A 16,279-nucleotide genomic window follows, 5' to 3' on the forward strand; every position below is an offset into this window, starting at 1 on the left:
TCCATGGTAGCACTCTGCTGACTTGCTATGTAAAGTTTTTGTTTTTTCGTAAGAGTTTACTATTCAGCTGTGGACCGGCTTTTACCTAAAACCATGTAACAAAATGGTTGATCTCAAGAGTGTTATATAATTATTAGGGCTGTCTATCGATTACAATTTTTAATCAAATTTATTACATGGTATCCCGATTAATTAATCACGATTAATCGCATATACAAATATTTGCTGAGAAAGCCCATCATATACAGTGAGGAAAATAAGTATTTGAACACCCTGCTATTTTGCAAGTTCTCCCACTTAGAAATCATGGAGGGGTCTGAAATTGTCATCGTAGGTGCATGTCCACTGTGAGAGACATAATCTAAAAAAAAAATCCAGAAATCACAATGTATGATTTTTTAACTATTTATTTGTATGATACAGCTGCAAATAAGTATTTGAACACCTGAGAAAATCAATGTTAATATTTGGTACAGTAGCCTTTGTTTGCAATTACAGAGGTCAAACGTTTCCTGTAGTTTTTCACCAGGTTTGCACACACTGCAGGAGGGATTTTGGCCCACTCCTCCACACAGATCTTCTCTAGATCAGTCAGGTTTCTGGGCTGTCGCTGAGAAACACGGAGTTTGTGCTCCCTCCAAAGATTCTCTATTGGGTTTAGGTCTGGAGACTGGCTAGGCCACGCCAGAACCTTGATATGCTTCTTACAGAGCCACTCCTTGGTTATCCTGGCTGTGTGCTTCGGGTCATTGTCATGTTGGAAGACCCAGCCTCGACCCATCTTCAGTGCTCTAACTGAGGGAAGGAGGTTGTTCCCCAAAATCTCGCAATACATGGCCCCGGTCATCCTCTCCTTAATACAGTGCAGTCGCCCTGTCCCATGTGCAGAAAAACACCCCCAAAGCATGATGCTGCCACCCCCATGCTTCACAGTAGGGATGGTGTTCTTGGGATGGTACTCATCATTCTTCTTCCTCCAAACACGGTTAGTGGAATTATGACCAAAAAGTTCTATTTTGGTCTCATCTGACCACATGACTTTCTCCCATGACTCCTCTGGATCATCCAAATGGTCATTGGCAAACTTAAGACGAGCCTTGACATGTGCTCGGGGAACCTTCCGTGCCATGCATGATTTCAAACCATGGCGTCTTAGTGTATTACCAACAGTAACCTTGGAAGCGGTGGTCCCAGCTCTTTTCAGGTCATTGACCAGCTCCTCCCGTGTAGTTCTGGGCTGATTTCTCACCTTTCTTAGGATCATTGAGACCCCACGAGGTGAGATCTTGCATGGAGCCCCAGTCCGAGGGAGATTGACAGTCATGTTTAGCTTCTTCCATTTTCTAATGATTGCTCCAACAGTGGACCTTTTTTCACCAAGCTGCTTGGCAATTTCCCGTAGCCCTTTCCAGCCTTGTGGAGGTGTACAATTTTGTCTCTAGTGTCTTTGGACAGCTCTTTGGTCTTGGCCATGTTAGTAGTTGGATTCTTACTGATTGTATGGGGTGGACAGGTGTCTTTATGCAGCTAACGACCTCAAACAGGTGCATCTAATTTAGGATAATAAATGGAGTGGAGGTGGACATTTTAAAGGCAGACTAACAGGTCTTTGAGGGTCAGAATTCTAGCTGATAGACAGGTGTTCAAATACTTATTTGCAGCTGTATCATACAAATAAATAGTTAAAAAATCATATATTGTGATTTCTGGATTTTTTTTTTTTTGATTATGTCTCTCACAGTGGACATGCACCTACGATGACAATTTCAGACCCCTCCATGATTTCTAAGTGGGAGAACTTGCAAAATAGCAGGGTGTTCAAATACTTATTTTCCTCACTGTAAATATAATTCAATATATAATGATGAAATAATGATACATAGTTATCTTTTAATTTTAATATATATATTTTTTTTTATTTTTTTTTATATATATATATCTTAAGATCCCTTATTCGGATTTGCGCTCCATCAAGTGTTTTGAACGCAAGAACGTAACGCATGTTTGTGTTGTTCTGCTGTTCAAGGGTTCAAGGGTGTAGCGCTTTGGGAACAACTTTACGTATGACAGAGCTGTGAATATGTGTGCAACACGTCAATGAACATTGACCGGAATTTATAGACTCTGCCAGTGACATCATTGGATGCACCTGTAGCAGGGCTATAAATAGATGTGTCACAGGTACATCGTCAGATCTTTTGGCTTCACATCACTCTGTGTGTGTGTGCTTTATGAGCCTGTCAGAAACCTTTCTACTTTCCTCTGCTAAGAGTTAGATTTTGTTAGGCAGTGCACAGATAACTTTCTCTTCTTTCTCAAAAAAAAAAGAAAAAAAAAGAAAAAGAGAAAATGACTGAAAGACAGAGCAAGCGATGTGTGTTCCCTTGTCTATGCTCTATGGCTGAGAGGGACACACATTCGTTTTGCTTTGTATTTTTGGGGGAAGAGCATGCTGCTCTCGCGTTGGGGTGGGGTGGGTGCGAGCATTGCGATCTGCTCTCGGTCAAAATGCGAGAGTCGGCGCCCACACTTCAATCGTGGGGCTCTCATATGGATCTGGCTGAGGAGCGAGTGACGCTACCCAGACCCAGCTGGTCCTTCCCGTGATCCTGAAGCGCGCTCCGGCACCTCTTCAGTTCATGAAGGGGACCTTGAATCTCTTTAGTCTGCGGACTTCGAGTTACCCACCACCATTCGAGCATTCCGGGCATGATAGTAAATCATCGGAGGAATTACTCGAGGTGATTACTCGTGCGGTGGCCAGGCTTCAATTAGACTGGCCACGCGAACAAGAGACCCCCCAAACGCTCCAAGTTGGAGGACAGATTTCTGTCTGGTATCCAGGGGAAGGGAACTCCTCATCAGTTCCTTCCCTTATTTGATGACCTCCATGACGAGCTCTCTCGTTCATGGAGGAAATGTTATACTTCCCGTATCTACGTGCCCTCGACGTCGATATATTTGACTATCGTGGGTGCTGAGACACGGGGGTATTTGGTGATGCCACCGGTTGAAGAGACACTTGCGGGTTATCTCTCGCCGGTATCTGCATCATCGTTAAAGAAACCCTCTCTCCCCACAAAGCCGTGCAGGACTACCTCCATGCTAGTCGGGAAGGCTTATCAGGCAGCAGGTCAGGCTGGTGCTGCCCTGCACACTATGACAGTGTTACAGGCATACCAGGCTGATCTGCTGAGGGACCTGAGTGCGGGTGCCACGCTCGATGACGAGGCTTTCTCCGAGCTTCGTCGAGCCACAGATCCATCTCTCCGTGCAACCAAGCAGACGGCTCATGCCATTGGCCGGTCTATGTCTGCTTTAGTCAGCATGGAGAGACACTTATGGCTCTACCTATCGGGCATCAAAGATAAGGACAATGTTTTCCTTCTTGATGCCCTGGTTTCGCCTTCTGGTTTATTTGGGGACGATATGAATATAGTTATCACCAGGTTCCAGGAGGCGAAAAATCACAAGGAAGCATTCGGCAGTTTCTTCCTTGCCGCATGCCTCTGGTGTTTCGGGAGTTAGAGGCTTCCAGCGAAATGTTGGGTGTACCGCTGCTTCCTGCCTTAGTCCAGGTTGCGGAACACTCGACATCCCCTCAACAGGAAATGTCAAAATTAATACCCATCTCAGAGAACCTGGCAGCGTGGAAACTTCTGCCAGGTATTTCCATGTGGGTCCTAAGAACAGTAGAAAATGGCTACAGAATTCAATTCGGTCGCATTGCGATTAATGTTGTTAATTTTTGAACGCATTATTTTTTGTTAAATTAATCTGAATTAACGCGTTAAATCAACAGCCCTAATAATTATATAATTACAAGCTGTATTGTTACGACTACTATCCATGGTAGTCCATGGCTAACTTGCTCACTAACCCTCTAATGCACAATGAGGGAGTAAGCCTCTGTTCTCTGTTCATAGATACACCCATTCCAGCAAAAGATGACCTAATTAGATGCACTACGTGTCTTTTACTTGAAGCTTTGTTAGGTTCACAATAATCAACAGTGTACTTGTAAGAAAGCTATAAAATTAAAACTTACCACTGTGAAATGTCCAGCTCAAGTCGAGCTTGTGAAGGTGGTTTGGGTCGATCAGCTTGTTCTTCTAAACTTTCATTATTGGACTCTGGCTCAAACTGGTATGGCAAAAAACGATGCCACTGTTACCATAGTTACAATAGTGTTTACAGAGCTGCTCACGAAGCTCTGGAGCTGAAACTCAGTTATGGCAAGGGGCATTACATTTCCGACACACGTTCTATGTGGTTGACCAATCACAACAGACTAGGCCAGCTGACCAATCAGAGTACACTGGGCTTTTCGGAAAGAGGGGCTTTAAAGAGACAGGAGGTAAATCATAGCATTTCAGCCAAAGAATGAAGAACAGGGAAAAGAAATGTACAGTATGAGATCCATTTTGTGATTTTTCAACATTAAAAGCATGTAAACCTGTTCTAGTAGACCCCCCAAAATAAAATTATGAGCATAATATGGCCTCTTTAACTCCCACTGAGAAATCAAAAAGAACCAACGGATATTGTTATTAGGATTTTGACCTTATCTTAACCCCTTACCCTAATCTAACCATATAGTTTAACCCCTTATCCAAAACCTTATCCGAAACCAAGTTTGTTCACAGATGTTTCCTTTCCTAAAATAAAGTGCTTTTATAGTAGGCAAGCTCAAATTTGATGCCTGTATTGTAGCGGTTTAAAAATCTGTTTGTTGACTGGTTGGATTAAAAGTTGTAACTTTTCATACGACATCTTAGGATTTCACCATTTCAATCAAATGATTATGAGTTGTTTTGAGACATTGTTAAATATTTTCGGTAAATTATTATTTACATTTTAGTCTGTTCATCAGACAAAGCTATTGTATCACTTCAGGAAACTTCATATATAACATTCCACATATGGACTAATGTTATGGTTCTATCATGGTGCTTTTTTGGTCTGACAGCCCCTGCTTACAATTCACTTTCATTGTATGGAAAATAGCAGAATGAACATTCTGCCCAACATCTTCTTTCATGGTCTCCAGAACAATGGAAATCATTCAGGTTTGAAATGACATGAGGGTGAGTAAATGATGATCATATTTTCATTTTTGGGTGATAAACAAAATTCCTTTATCTATATATTGTACATCTGATATTTAAAAATATGTTTATATTTTTAAAAGAGTATCAGAAATGTTGTAGTACTGTAGTAATGGCTGATTTCCCTCTCTCATGTTTTCCAGTGGGACGAGGTGAGCGTGTTAGACGACAAGGGGAAACTCATGCGTACCTTTGAAGTCTGCAATGTCAATCAGAACCCTCGTCTCCAAGACAACTGGCTGGCCACACCCTTCCTGTATCGGCAGTCAGCTCCACGGATCTTTGTGACCCTACGCTTCTCAGTCCGTGACTGTGCCAGTCTACGTTCCCCCTCCCCAATGTGCAGGGAGACACTGACACTGTACTACAAACAGGCTGACTCCCAGAGAGAGCTCAAGAGAACCTGGGCAGCTGAGGTGAGGGATGAGGGATTATAACTCATTCAAGGCAGGGGAAGTTGATTTTAATGGGATTAAAGTAGGATTGAAAAGTGTTATTGCACTAAACTAAATTTTTGTGTGAGAAATTTTCAAGCAGAATATGATCTTATTATTATCTCCAAAAAACATAGATCATGAAAAAGAAAATGTTTAGGAGTGTAAGGGATGTGCCCTAATTTATAATGATTGCCACAAACTTAACTATGATATACACAAGCTTAAAGCGAAAAAAATGACAATTCTGTCATTATTAATTCACCCTATTATTGCTCTAAAGACTTTAAACACAATCTTCACACAACTTTTTGCCATACAATGAATGTAAACAGCATCCAAATCAAATATGGTGACACGTCAATAACCTCAAACCTCAATGGTTTTTTTTTGGTGTCTCGTAAACAAAATATTCATGACATCATGACACAAGAACCGGTGAAGATTTTATTAACATGATGGCATATTTAATATTTATATTTAAACAGGAGAATAGTGCATGAGTTACCTTTACTTTTACTGTGGATTTACCGTCTGTTTTTTGGAGTTTATTTTTTGTTGTCTTTTTTGGAGTTTGAAATAATGAACTTTCATTATATGGTGAAAATAAAATAATACAGCTTAGGACCGAAATGAGGGTGAGTAAATAATGGCAGAATTTTTAGTTCTGGGTGAACTATTCCTTTAACCATTGTCCTACCGGATGCACTTTCCACCCAAATGTACATATAGCCTCGTGCGACCCCACTTCCTCTTGTTTTGTCTTTGCTATATGCTATGCATAATTTAATTTCATTTGACCTCACTCAACTGATCTCAGTTCAGGACACTCTGGGCTGTCATTAAAGAGTTAAACTTTCGATGCACCGAGTCATGTGACTAAATCACAGCGATCAGAGTGGAGTTTGTCTTTGGGAGAAATGGCAACAAAAATACACCTTGTATGAAACCTCATTAAGTTTTTACATTGAAACCGGTTTGAGTCAAATGACTATTTTTTAATTAATGAGTCTCTAATTTCATCCAATGTGCAATTTTTAAAATGTAATCGATTTATCACGCTGTTAAACCCAATGACCACAGATAGATGGTAGACATGGGGCAATGGTAATCAGTTCATAAATTCAGAATTTATAATGCAAATATTTTCTTTTCACACAGTTGGCAGTGATGGATGCTGGCCATGACTTTCAGAATTAATGATGCTAATTGGTCAAATGCTTCAGCACTGACTATTACTTGTTTGTTTCACAGTGCAAAGAGAGAACATTGAGATTTTGTTTCCAAAGTAGAAAAAAAAATTGTTGTCAGTCAAATATTTTTTATTTCAGAGTTTTTTATTTGTGGTTTTCCCAATACACATTGTTCCAAAGCAGCTTTACAGAAATCAGCTGTAATGTCTGTAATGTCTTAAAAACATAAACCACCAACACCCCCTGGAAACATAAACAATTTGATAAAAAAAAATCAGTCTTTCTATAGCTTAGTGTTATTTAAAATTTCACAGTTCCACTGTCCCCAAATGAGGACATCTAGTAGTTCTCTCCACAAACTTGGGATTTGGGCCTCTCATGTTTTTTTGTTTGTTTGTTTTTTGTTTAAAGGACAAAGCATACCATACTCTGGAAAAGTACCAGGAGGTATCCTGAGGCCCTGTTTGTTTTTTAAACCTCAGGGCACAGAACTTCAGTTATCTACAGTTCTCTAAGTCTTACTTTCAAGTTATTATATTTCTGCAGGAGAGTATAAGCATCATAAAGCCAACATGAGTGTGTTAGTCTTTTTTTATAAAACATTGCTTTCTTGTATATCTTGTCCTACCTACACACAGGCATCAAATGAAGAAATCTGGCAGCATTCTGTCTTGCATTGTTTTGTTTTGTTTTGTTTGACTCACTAAAACACACTTTGAATCTTTGTTATGGAGGAGCCTGAGGATCCATGGGATTAGTTTTCAAAGAAAATAAGACCCACATGCTCTTCAAATGATTGTATATTGTATGAAGTACATTTCCCCAGATACATCACTCAAGAAAAAGGCAAGACGAAGCCTACATGATACTGTCATAAGCCTGGAGGCTTCCAATGAAAAATACTGTATATTAATGTAAAATACCAAAACTAGAAATATATCTTTCAATGCTTAAGTCAAAGAAAATAATGATTATCTCCAATCTGATGTGTACTGATGTGTGTAATCTTTTTAATGTTTATAATGATTTCTCGTATCCCAGCTTAATATGCAGAGTCAACTCTAAATATGCCATTTATAGGCTGTGAAAGGGATATATCCATTGTTGTGTAAAGAAAATACTGTTTCTCATACTTTGGCAAGCCTCACAACATCTCTGTTATGTAAGGCACTTGTCATTTCTTCATTTTTGCCCACTCTTAGTTAATGTTTTAAATGCAGTGCTAACGCACCATAAATAGTCCCCAGAAAAATGTAATATGAGAAAACTTAAAAATGTACAAGTCTCTCAGTCTTTCTCTTACTGTTGCAGCCTTCCAGTGGGGAGTCGAGAGAGGGCTGGGTGAAGATTGACACAATCGCAGCGGACAAGAGTTTCAGCCGTGTGGAGCCCAGTCTACCTCACCAATACAAATCTGAAAGCACACGGCGCATCAACGTCAAAACCCGCAGCTTTGCTCCTCTCACACTCAAAGGGTACGATTACGTTTTGCTTTTTCTCTGTCTCCCTAAAACATTTCATGAATTGGGGTCACTGTGTGCATATGAAATGAGCTTGCCGCTGAATGTGGTCACCCAGGATCAGGAAATTCAACTGAGCAAATACCAGCCACAGTGTTAATATTTGCCTTGATATGGTTTGAATATGAAAACGTCTTTTACAAATGTAACCTCCGTTACGTATGTAACCTCCGTTCCCTGATGAAGGGAACGAGACATTGTGTCAAAGAAGAGACACTAGGGGTCTCTCTTGAGCGCAGAATATGCCTCTGATCTATGAAAAAAGGCCAATGACAAGTTGGCAGACAGTATTTGCATACCCTGCCCCCGGACATACGGGTATAAAGGTGGGGAAATACGTCTAGTTCATTCAGGATTTTTCTGAGGAGCCGGAAATGGTCCGACCACAACAGCGGCTCTGCTCAGCGACGTGGCCGGGAGGACACAATGTCTCGTTCCCTGGAGGTTACATACGCACATACATCGATTACTGTCGCTCACTTCAGCGTTTTTTTCGAAGAAGTGACGCTAGGGGTCCATGCCATGCGCTGAGCCGTGTACGTGTACTGCTGACACAGGAGCGGGCAGCTACTTGACGTGCAAAAGCGAACAGCTGTATCAGACTGCACATACCAATGCCCACTACCCAATACCCAATGCCCCAAAAAAGTTGTCGGAATCCTTCTGGTTACCCTAGACAGGGGAACAAGGCGACGCTTGCCAACCTGGGAACGGGAAGAGCCTAGCCGGGCCTCTTTTCTCTCTATGTTTCTCGCATAGAGCCAAACGCCTGGGGCCTTTACACACATTTTGGGAAGGCGGTCTTACCTGGTTTCCTGTTTTTCCCGGTTTTTAGGCGACGTTGAAAGTGGCGCGGTGGTAGATCCCACCTCTCCGGAGGGGGGAGTTGCTACAAACACGTGACCAGGGGGCAGTGGGAACTGCCCAAGGGAGACGCGGGTCCGCTCGTAAGGGGACCGTACTGTGGAAAATACACAGAGTCCATGTAGGAGTTCTGAGCTGTGGAGCACCTATTCCAGTACAGGGTAGATTAAGTACCCGCAGTGGATTGGGTCGGCGAGTTCCTCCGCTGAACTGCGGACCCAAAGGGCTAGGGAGGAATCATCCAGGGATCCAAATGGGTGGGATCTCCTGGGAGAGAAAGCGCACAGTTTTAACTCGGCCGAGGGAACTGTACCGAGTTCTACCTTTTTGGACCTGAGAAAACATGGGACGATACTGACTCAACCCGGAGATTGTAGAATCTCGCAAAGGTATTAGGTGTTGCCTGTTGCAGCGTTCCCTTTCCGCTGTCCACCAAAGCAGACAAAGAGCTGCTCAGAACGTCTAAAGCTCTGTGTGCGGTCCAAGTAGGTATGCAAAGCACACACCGGACACAGCAGAGAAGGGGCTGAGTCTGCCTCCTCCCGGGACATCGCTTCCAGTCCCCGATCTTCTTGATGGAGGCAAGCGCGATCAGCAGGGCCATCTTCAGGGAGAGGGACCTGAGTCCAACTGATTCTAGCAGCTCAAAGGGAGGTCTCTGAAGGCCCGAGAGGACCACTGAGAGATTCCAGGAGGGGAACAGGCTTGGCCGGGAGGGATTTAACCTCCGGGCGCCTCTTAGGAACCTGATAATTATGTCATGCTTACCCAAAGGCTTGCCGTCTATTGTGTCGTGGTGGGCCACGATAGCAGCTACATACACCTTCGAAGTGGAAGGGGACAGCCTCCCCTCCAACCTCTCCTGCAGAAATAAGTGCACTGACCTATCTGCACACCTCTGTGGGTCTTCAGCCCGAGAAGAACACCAATTCACGAACAAGCACCACTTCAGGGTGTAAATTTGTCTGGTAGAGGGAGCTCTGGCTTGGTTGATTGTGTCTACGACAGCAGGTGGTAGATCAGCTAGATCTTCCATGTCCCATCCAGGGGCCAGACGTGGAGGTTCCAGAGGTCTGGGTGCAGATGCCAGAGCGTGCCCTGTCCCAGAGAAAGAAGGTCCTTCCTCAGGGGAATTTGCCAGGGAGGGGCTGTCGTGAGGAGTACGAGGTCCGAGAACCAAGCTCGGGTGGACCAGTAGGGAGCCACTAGGGTGACTTGTTCCTCATCCTCCCTGACCTTGCACAGCACCTGTGCAAGAAGGCTCACAGAGGGCCATCTGTGTGCCAGTGCATCTGCCCCGAGGTGAGCCTCTGTTTTGGCATACCAGAGCGGGCAATGGGAGGTTTCGAGGGAGGTGAACAGGTCTACCTGAGCCTTGCCGAACTGTTCCCAAATCAGCTGAACTGACTAGGGGTGAAGCCTCCACTCTCCACTGAGCAAGCGTTGTCGTGACAGCGCATCAGCTACCACATTGAGGTTGTCCGGGATGTGAGTTGATTCGCTGCTGGCTCCAAAGGAGGAGATGACGGGCGAGTTGTGACATTTAGCTGGAGCATACGCCGCCTAGGCGATTTATGTACGCCACCACCGCGGTGGTGCTGTCTGACCTGATCAAGAAGTGTTTGTCCCGAACTAACTGGAGAAACCTCTGCAGGGCAAAGAATACAGTGAACAACTGTACAACAGGGTCTGATTGTTTGGCAGCAGGCGGGGGTGACCATCACACGGTGCGTGTCGCGGCACCATGCTCGTCTCGGGACTCGAGTCTGGAGCCAGTGCTGAAGCAGTCTCATATGCATCAACCCCAGTGGCGCAACCACCGCGGAGGATGCTATATGCTCCAGGAGCCTCTGGAAAAGTTTTAAAGGGACCGCTGTGCCCGGCCTGAAGGCGGCGAGGCATTCCATCACTGACTATGCGTGCTCGTGGGTGAGGCGCGCTGACATTGAGACTGAGTCTAACTCCATGCCAAAAAGAGATCCTCTGAACCAGGGTGAGCTTGCTCTTTTCCCAGTTGACCTGAAGCCCCAAACAGCTGAGGTGCCTGAGCACCTGGTCCCTGTGAGCGCATAACTCTCAGGAGTGGGCCAGGATGAGCCAGTCATCGAGGTAGTTGAGTATGCGGATGCTTCTCTGAGCGGGGCAAGGGCTGCCTCTGCAACTTTCATAAAGACGCGAGGGGACAGGGACATGCCGCAGGGGAGGACTTTGTACTGCTACGCCTGGCCGTCGAACACGGACCGTATGAAGGGTCGTGTTGAGGCACAATTGATACGTGGAAGTACGCGTCCTTCAGGTCTACCGCTGCGAATCAATCTAGATGCCGGACAAAAGTTAAGGTGTGTTTTTGCGTGAGCATTTTGAACATGAGTTTGTGCAAAGCCCGGTTGAATCCAACACTGTAGATCCAACAGCAGAATCAGCTCAGAGGAAGAGGAACAGGTGTGTGACTCGCAGCTAACTGCATACACGACCATTGGCTCTGAAGAAAATGTCTGAATGAACTAGACATATTTCCCTGCCTTTATACCCATATGTCCCAGGGTGGGGTATGCAAATACTGTCTGCCAACTTCTCATTGGCCTTTTTACATAGATCAGAGGCATATTCTGCGCTCAAGAGAGACCCCTAGTGTCGCTTCTTCGACACAACGGGGAACATGGGATATACAATTGGTCACTAAATGAGGTTTTAAAAAGACCAAACAGAAATGCTCTCCAAGATGTTTGGGAGAGGCTTGTTCATTAAGGCCTGCCAATCATATCCTAAGGATATATAAGTGGCTGCTTCCCTCGCACCGGTGACTATTCTTCCGGCATCCCTCCACCTCCCCATCTTAAACTTTATATTTCATAACACCTATACCAACTGTATCAAAATATATATATATCTTGCTTTAGTAAGATAGCCCGGGGGGGGGGGTCTCAGAGTTCAAGACTAGCCCTGTGCTTGAGCCCCTCCGTTATGGAAAGCACGCCAAATATGTTTACCTTAATGCACTCCAGGACTATATGAACCAGTGAACTCATAACACATAGCCATAGAAGATGTGACTCACCCAAGTGTAAATGCATCTGGCTGTTTAGGCCACATCCTGAACATAAACTCCTCACAAACGGAACTACGGGAGCCCAAATATGACAAAGAGAATGCAGAACATAACACCTATTTCCTTTTGTTCCATATTTGTCAAGCGGTTTTAGCCATTATAGCTTTTTGGGTTTAGTTCTTATGTGACACATTAAATGCAGCAAAATTTCACTGCCCAGCATTAGCATAATTTCATCAATTATGTAATAATTGCATATAGCGTGGTACTAGTTGATCTGATTGTAATCCATTTTGATTAGATGAATCATATATGTGGCTGTAAATAGAATATGCATACCCCAAGATTGCAGATACATAGAGTGACCTGGGGCCGTTCATGCCGAACGTGTTCTTATGCTAATAAAAACTAGACACAGTGTTACAAATAGAGCACAATGCAGGTTTTGAGAGGCATTTTTAACCGCTCTTTTTAACTTGACAGAGTGTCTAAAAAACTGCATCATGAAAAAATAGCAAGACGTGCCGCAAAAAGACTTTTGTCTAGCTCATGCTTACATAGAAAAACATTTGAAAAACAGCAAGTTCGGAAGCAAAAAAGCACGTTTTGTGTGAATGGCCTCTTTTGCTGGCTGCTAAACTTGTTGTCTATTTTTTCCATCTTTTCATATTTGTATCACTCTTTTTGTCCCTCTACTGCTTTCCATCTATTTCAGGTTTGTGTTAGCAATAGTAGACAGTGGAGCATGTGTATCGCTCATGGGTGTTTCAATATTTTATCGCAACTGCCCAGCAACTAGTCGCTACCTGGCCTTCTACCCAGCCACACCCTCAGGGGCGGAGCCAACTTCTCTGGTTCCAGTAACTGGGACTTGTGTACCTCATAGCCAATCACAGGGTGGAACAGCACCGAGAATGCACTGTAACACTGAAGGTGAATGGCTGGTTCCTGTTGGAGGATGTATGTGTGACGTGGGATATGAGCCCAACCATAATGGCTCAGCCTGTCTGGGTGAGTTAACAAAACATGTTGTCACATTGATTCTGTACATTACACTAATATAGGGAAAGTATTATTCAACTGGATCTAGTTCTCTATTCCCCGTCTGTCGCTCACTTCGACGTTGTGTCGAGTGAAGAATTTGCATGTCCCTCCCCCGGACATACGGGTATAAAAGGAGGGCATTATGCATCTGTCCATTCAGATTTCTTCTTAGGAGCCTAGCGGTTGTGCGATCAGCGAGCTGAGATCACTTTCTGTTCCACTCACCTCTGCAGAGCTTACGCTGTTGGATCTTAAGGCGCATATCAGTGGCTTTCTCCTTCTCTGCACAGCAAAGCAGCTTGCCCCTGCGTGCTTTGACAGCACTGCTAAAAGAGAATATTTGTAAAAGAGTTTATTTTCTCTAAAAGAACAAATACACGGCTGGCATTGAATGTCCATTTCAGGACGCTTCTTTATAAAGATGCCCTTCCACCCCTGTGTAGTTTCTGGATGCGGTCGATTTCTCTCCGCTCCTGATGGTCACAGGTGCTGCCTTGTGTGTCTGGGCAGTGATCACACCGAGGCAGCATTTGTGGATGGTTCATGTTCTCAATGAGAGAACCTCACCATGGCAACTTTGCGGTCGCGGCTTTCCTTGTTAAAGAGGAATGCCACTCCAGCCGCCCACCGCATCGTTGCTCCTTCTTCGCACGGGATTGAGGATGACTCGCCTGGCGATGGAGGCGATTTGGGGATGGCAGCAGGCTCGGTTTAGACGGGTAGATCCCCACGAACCACCCGCCCCCGGCACGCTCATTGACTTCCGTCCAAGCTCGAGGTGAGAGCGGCTCGCCTCACGGCCAGTCTGTTTACTCCCTCAAGCCTCCCGAGCTGGATGATGAGTTTGCCGCTACATTGGAGAGGGTTCCGGAGTCTGACGCTGAAGAATGGACTGGACTGTCGCCTTCGGGTCGGCACGCCCAGTCTGAGATTGACGCCCAGATGGCAGACATGCTTGACCGGGCCGGCGTCAGAGTGTGGCTGCACTGGAAACCTCCGTCCTTCCCACAGCCTTCACGGCTAGACGATTGGTTCCTCGGGTCACAGCCGAGACACCCCCCCCCGGTTCCTTTCTTCCCTGAGGTGCATGTTGAGCTGATGAGGTCATGGAGGGCACCTCACTGCCCGCAACCGACCTCCTCGCTCATCCGCTCTTACTACCCTCAATGGCGGGCGGCCCACGGGTACTCGGAGGTCCCCCAGATGGACAGAGCGGTTGCGATCCACATGTGTCGCCACCTGGCAGGATTGCCCAGTGCTCCCCTCCAAGGCCTGTAGGATGACGTCGTCACTGACCGCCAAAGACTACAGCACCACTGGACAGGCCGCCTCTGCCTTGAATGCCATGGCCCTCTTGCAAGTTCACCAGGCCAAGGCCCTCAAAGATCTGCACTTGGGTAGTCCTGACCCAGCAAATGTGCTCTGCGACCGCCATCGACCTCAGGGCCACGAATGTCACAGCGTGGACATTCGGGCAGGCGATGGCCACCCTCATGGTCCAAGAGCCTCATCTATGGCTCAACCTTGTCGAGATGCGGGATGCAGACAAAGCACGCTTTCTCAACACCCCATCTCCCAGCATGGTCTATTCAGTGAATTCGGTGAGGCCATTTCCCACATCTTGACCCGCCGCTATACCAGCACAGGCCATGCTCCGTCTGCTCACCAAGGGCTTCCAAACGTCAGGCAGCTCTGCCTCAACCTGGGCCCAGCTGACCCCGCAGGAAGCGTACGCTCCCCATCTCTCGATCATCCTCGACGGCCAGGTGCATCAGTACAAAGTCCTCCCCTTCGGCATGTCCCTGTCCCCTCGTGTCTTCACGAAGGTCGCAGAGGCAGCCCTTGCCCTGCTAAGGGAAGTGGGCATTCGCATATTCAATTACCTCGATGACTGGCTCATCCTAGCCCACACCCAAGAGTCACTTTGCACCCACAGGGACCAGGTGCTCAGGCACCTCAGCCGTCTAGGGCTTCAGGTCAACTGGGAAAAGAGCAAGCTCAGCCCGGTTCAGAGCATCTCCTTTCTCGGCATGGAGTTAGACTAAGTCTCAATGACAGTGCGCCTCACCAACGAGCGTGCTCTGTCTGTGTTGAAATGACTCACCTTATTCAAGCCAAGCACAGCGGTCCCTCTAAAACAATTCCTGAGGTTCCTGGGGCATATGGCATCCTCCACGGCGGTCGCGCCACTGGGGTTGATGCATATGAGACCACTTCAGCACTGGCTTCAGACTCGAGTCCCAGACTCAGACACGAGATGGGCATGGCACTGTGTGTTCATCACCCCTGCCTGCCGCCAGACTTTCAACCCCTGGACAGATCTCTGTTTTCTGCGGACAGGAGTCCCCATACAGCAGGTGTCCCGATGCGTTCTGGTCACCACAGACGACTCCAAACAGGGTTGGGGCGCTGTGTGCAATGGGCACGCAGCTGCCGGCTCCTGGACGTGGCCCCGGCTGGGTTGGCACATCAACTGCCAAGAGTTGCTGGCTGTAATCCTTGCCCTGCGGAGGTTTCTCCCACTAATATGGGGCAAGCACATCTTGATCCGATCAGACAGCACCGCTACGATAGCGTACATAAATCGCCATGGCGGCAGGCGCTCTCGTTATATATCACAACTTGCCCACCATCTCCTCCTTTGGAGCCAGCAGTGACTCAGGTCATTGCGCGCCACTCACATCCCGGGCAACCTCAATACGGCAGCAGACATGCTGTCACGACAAGGCACACTCAGCGGAGAGTGGAGGCTCCACCCCCAGGCGGTCCAGATGATTTGGGATCGGTTCGGCAAAGCACAGATAGACCTGTTCACTTCCCAAAAAACCTCCCATTTCCTGCTCTTGTACTCCCTAGCAGAGGCTCCCCTCAGGACAGACACACTGGCACACAACTGGCACACAGCTTGCCCTGGGGGCTGCACAAATATGCATTTCCCCCAGTGAGACTACTTGCAAGGTCAGGGAAGATGAGGAACAAGTCACTCTGGTAGCCCCCTACTGGCCCATACAGACTTGGTTCTGGGATCTCACGCTCCTCGCGACAGCCCCTCCCTGGTGAATTCCCC

The 16,279-nt window shown here is 46.2% G+C and overlaps 1 protein-coding gene across 2 annotated transcripts in view; it reads left to right on the forward strand.

Moving 5' to 3' along the window:
• Positions 1 to 16,279, forward strand: part of LOC127658093 (ephrin type-B receptor 5-like) — a 66,547-nt gene that overhangs the window by 23,629 nt on the left and 26,639 nt on the right. For both annotated transcript variants that reach the window (XM_052147191.1, XM_052147192.1), the window contains exons 3-5: positions 5,252 to 5,524; positions 8,047 to 8,210; positions 12,884 to 13,179. In XM_052147191.1, the coding sequence (XP_052003151.1) occupies positions 5,252 to 5,524; positions 8,047 to 8,210; positions 12,884 to 13,179 (733 nt within the window). The remainder of the gene's footprint in view (positions 1 to 5,251; positions 5,525 to 8,046; positions 8,211 to 12,883; positions 13,180 to 16,279) is intronic.

Source organism: Xyrauchen texanus, chromosome 17 (genome assembly GCF_025860055.1).
Source record: "Xyrauchen texanus isolate HMW12.3.18 chromosome 17, RBS_HiC_50CHRs, whole genome shotgun sequence".
NCBI lineage: Eukaryota > Metazoa > Chordata > Actinopteri > Cypriniformes > Catostomidae > Xyrauchen > Xyrauchen texanus.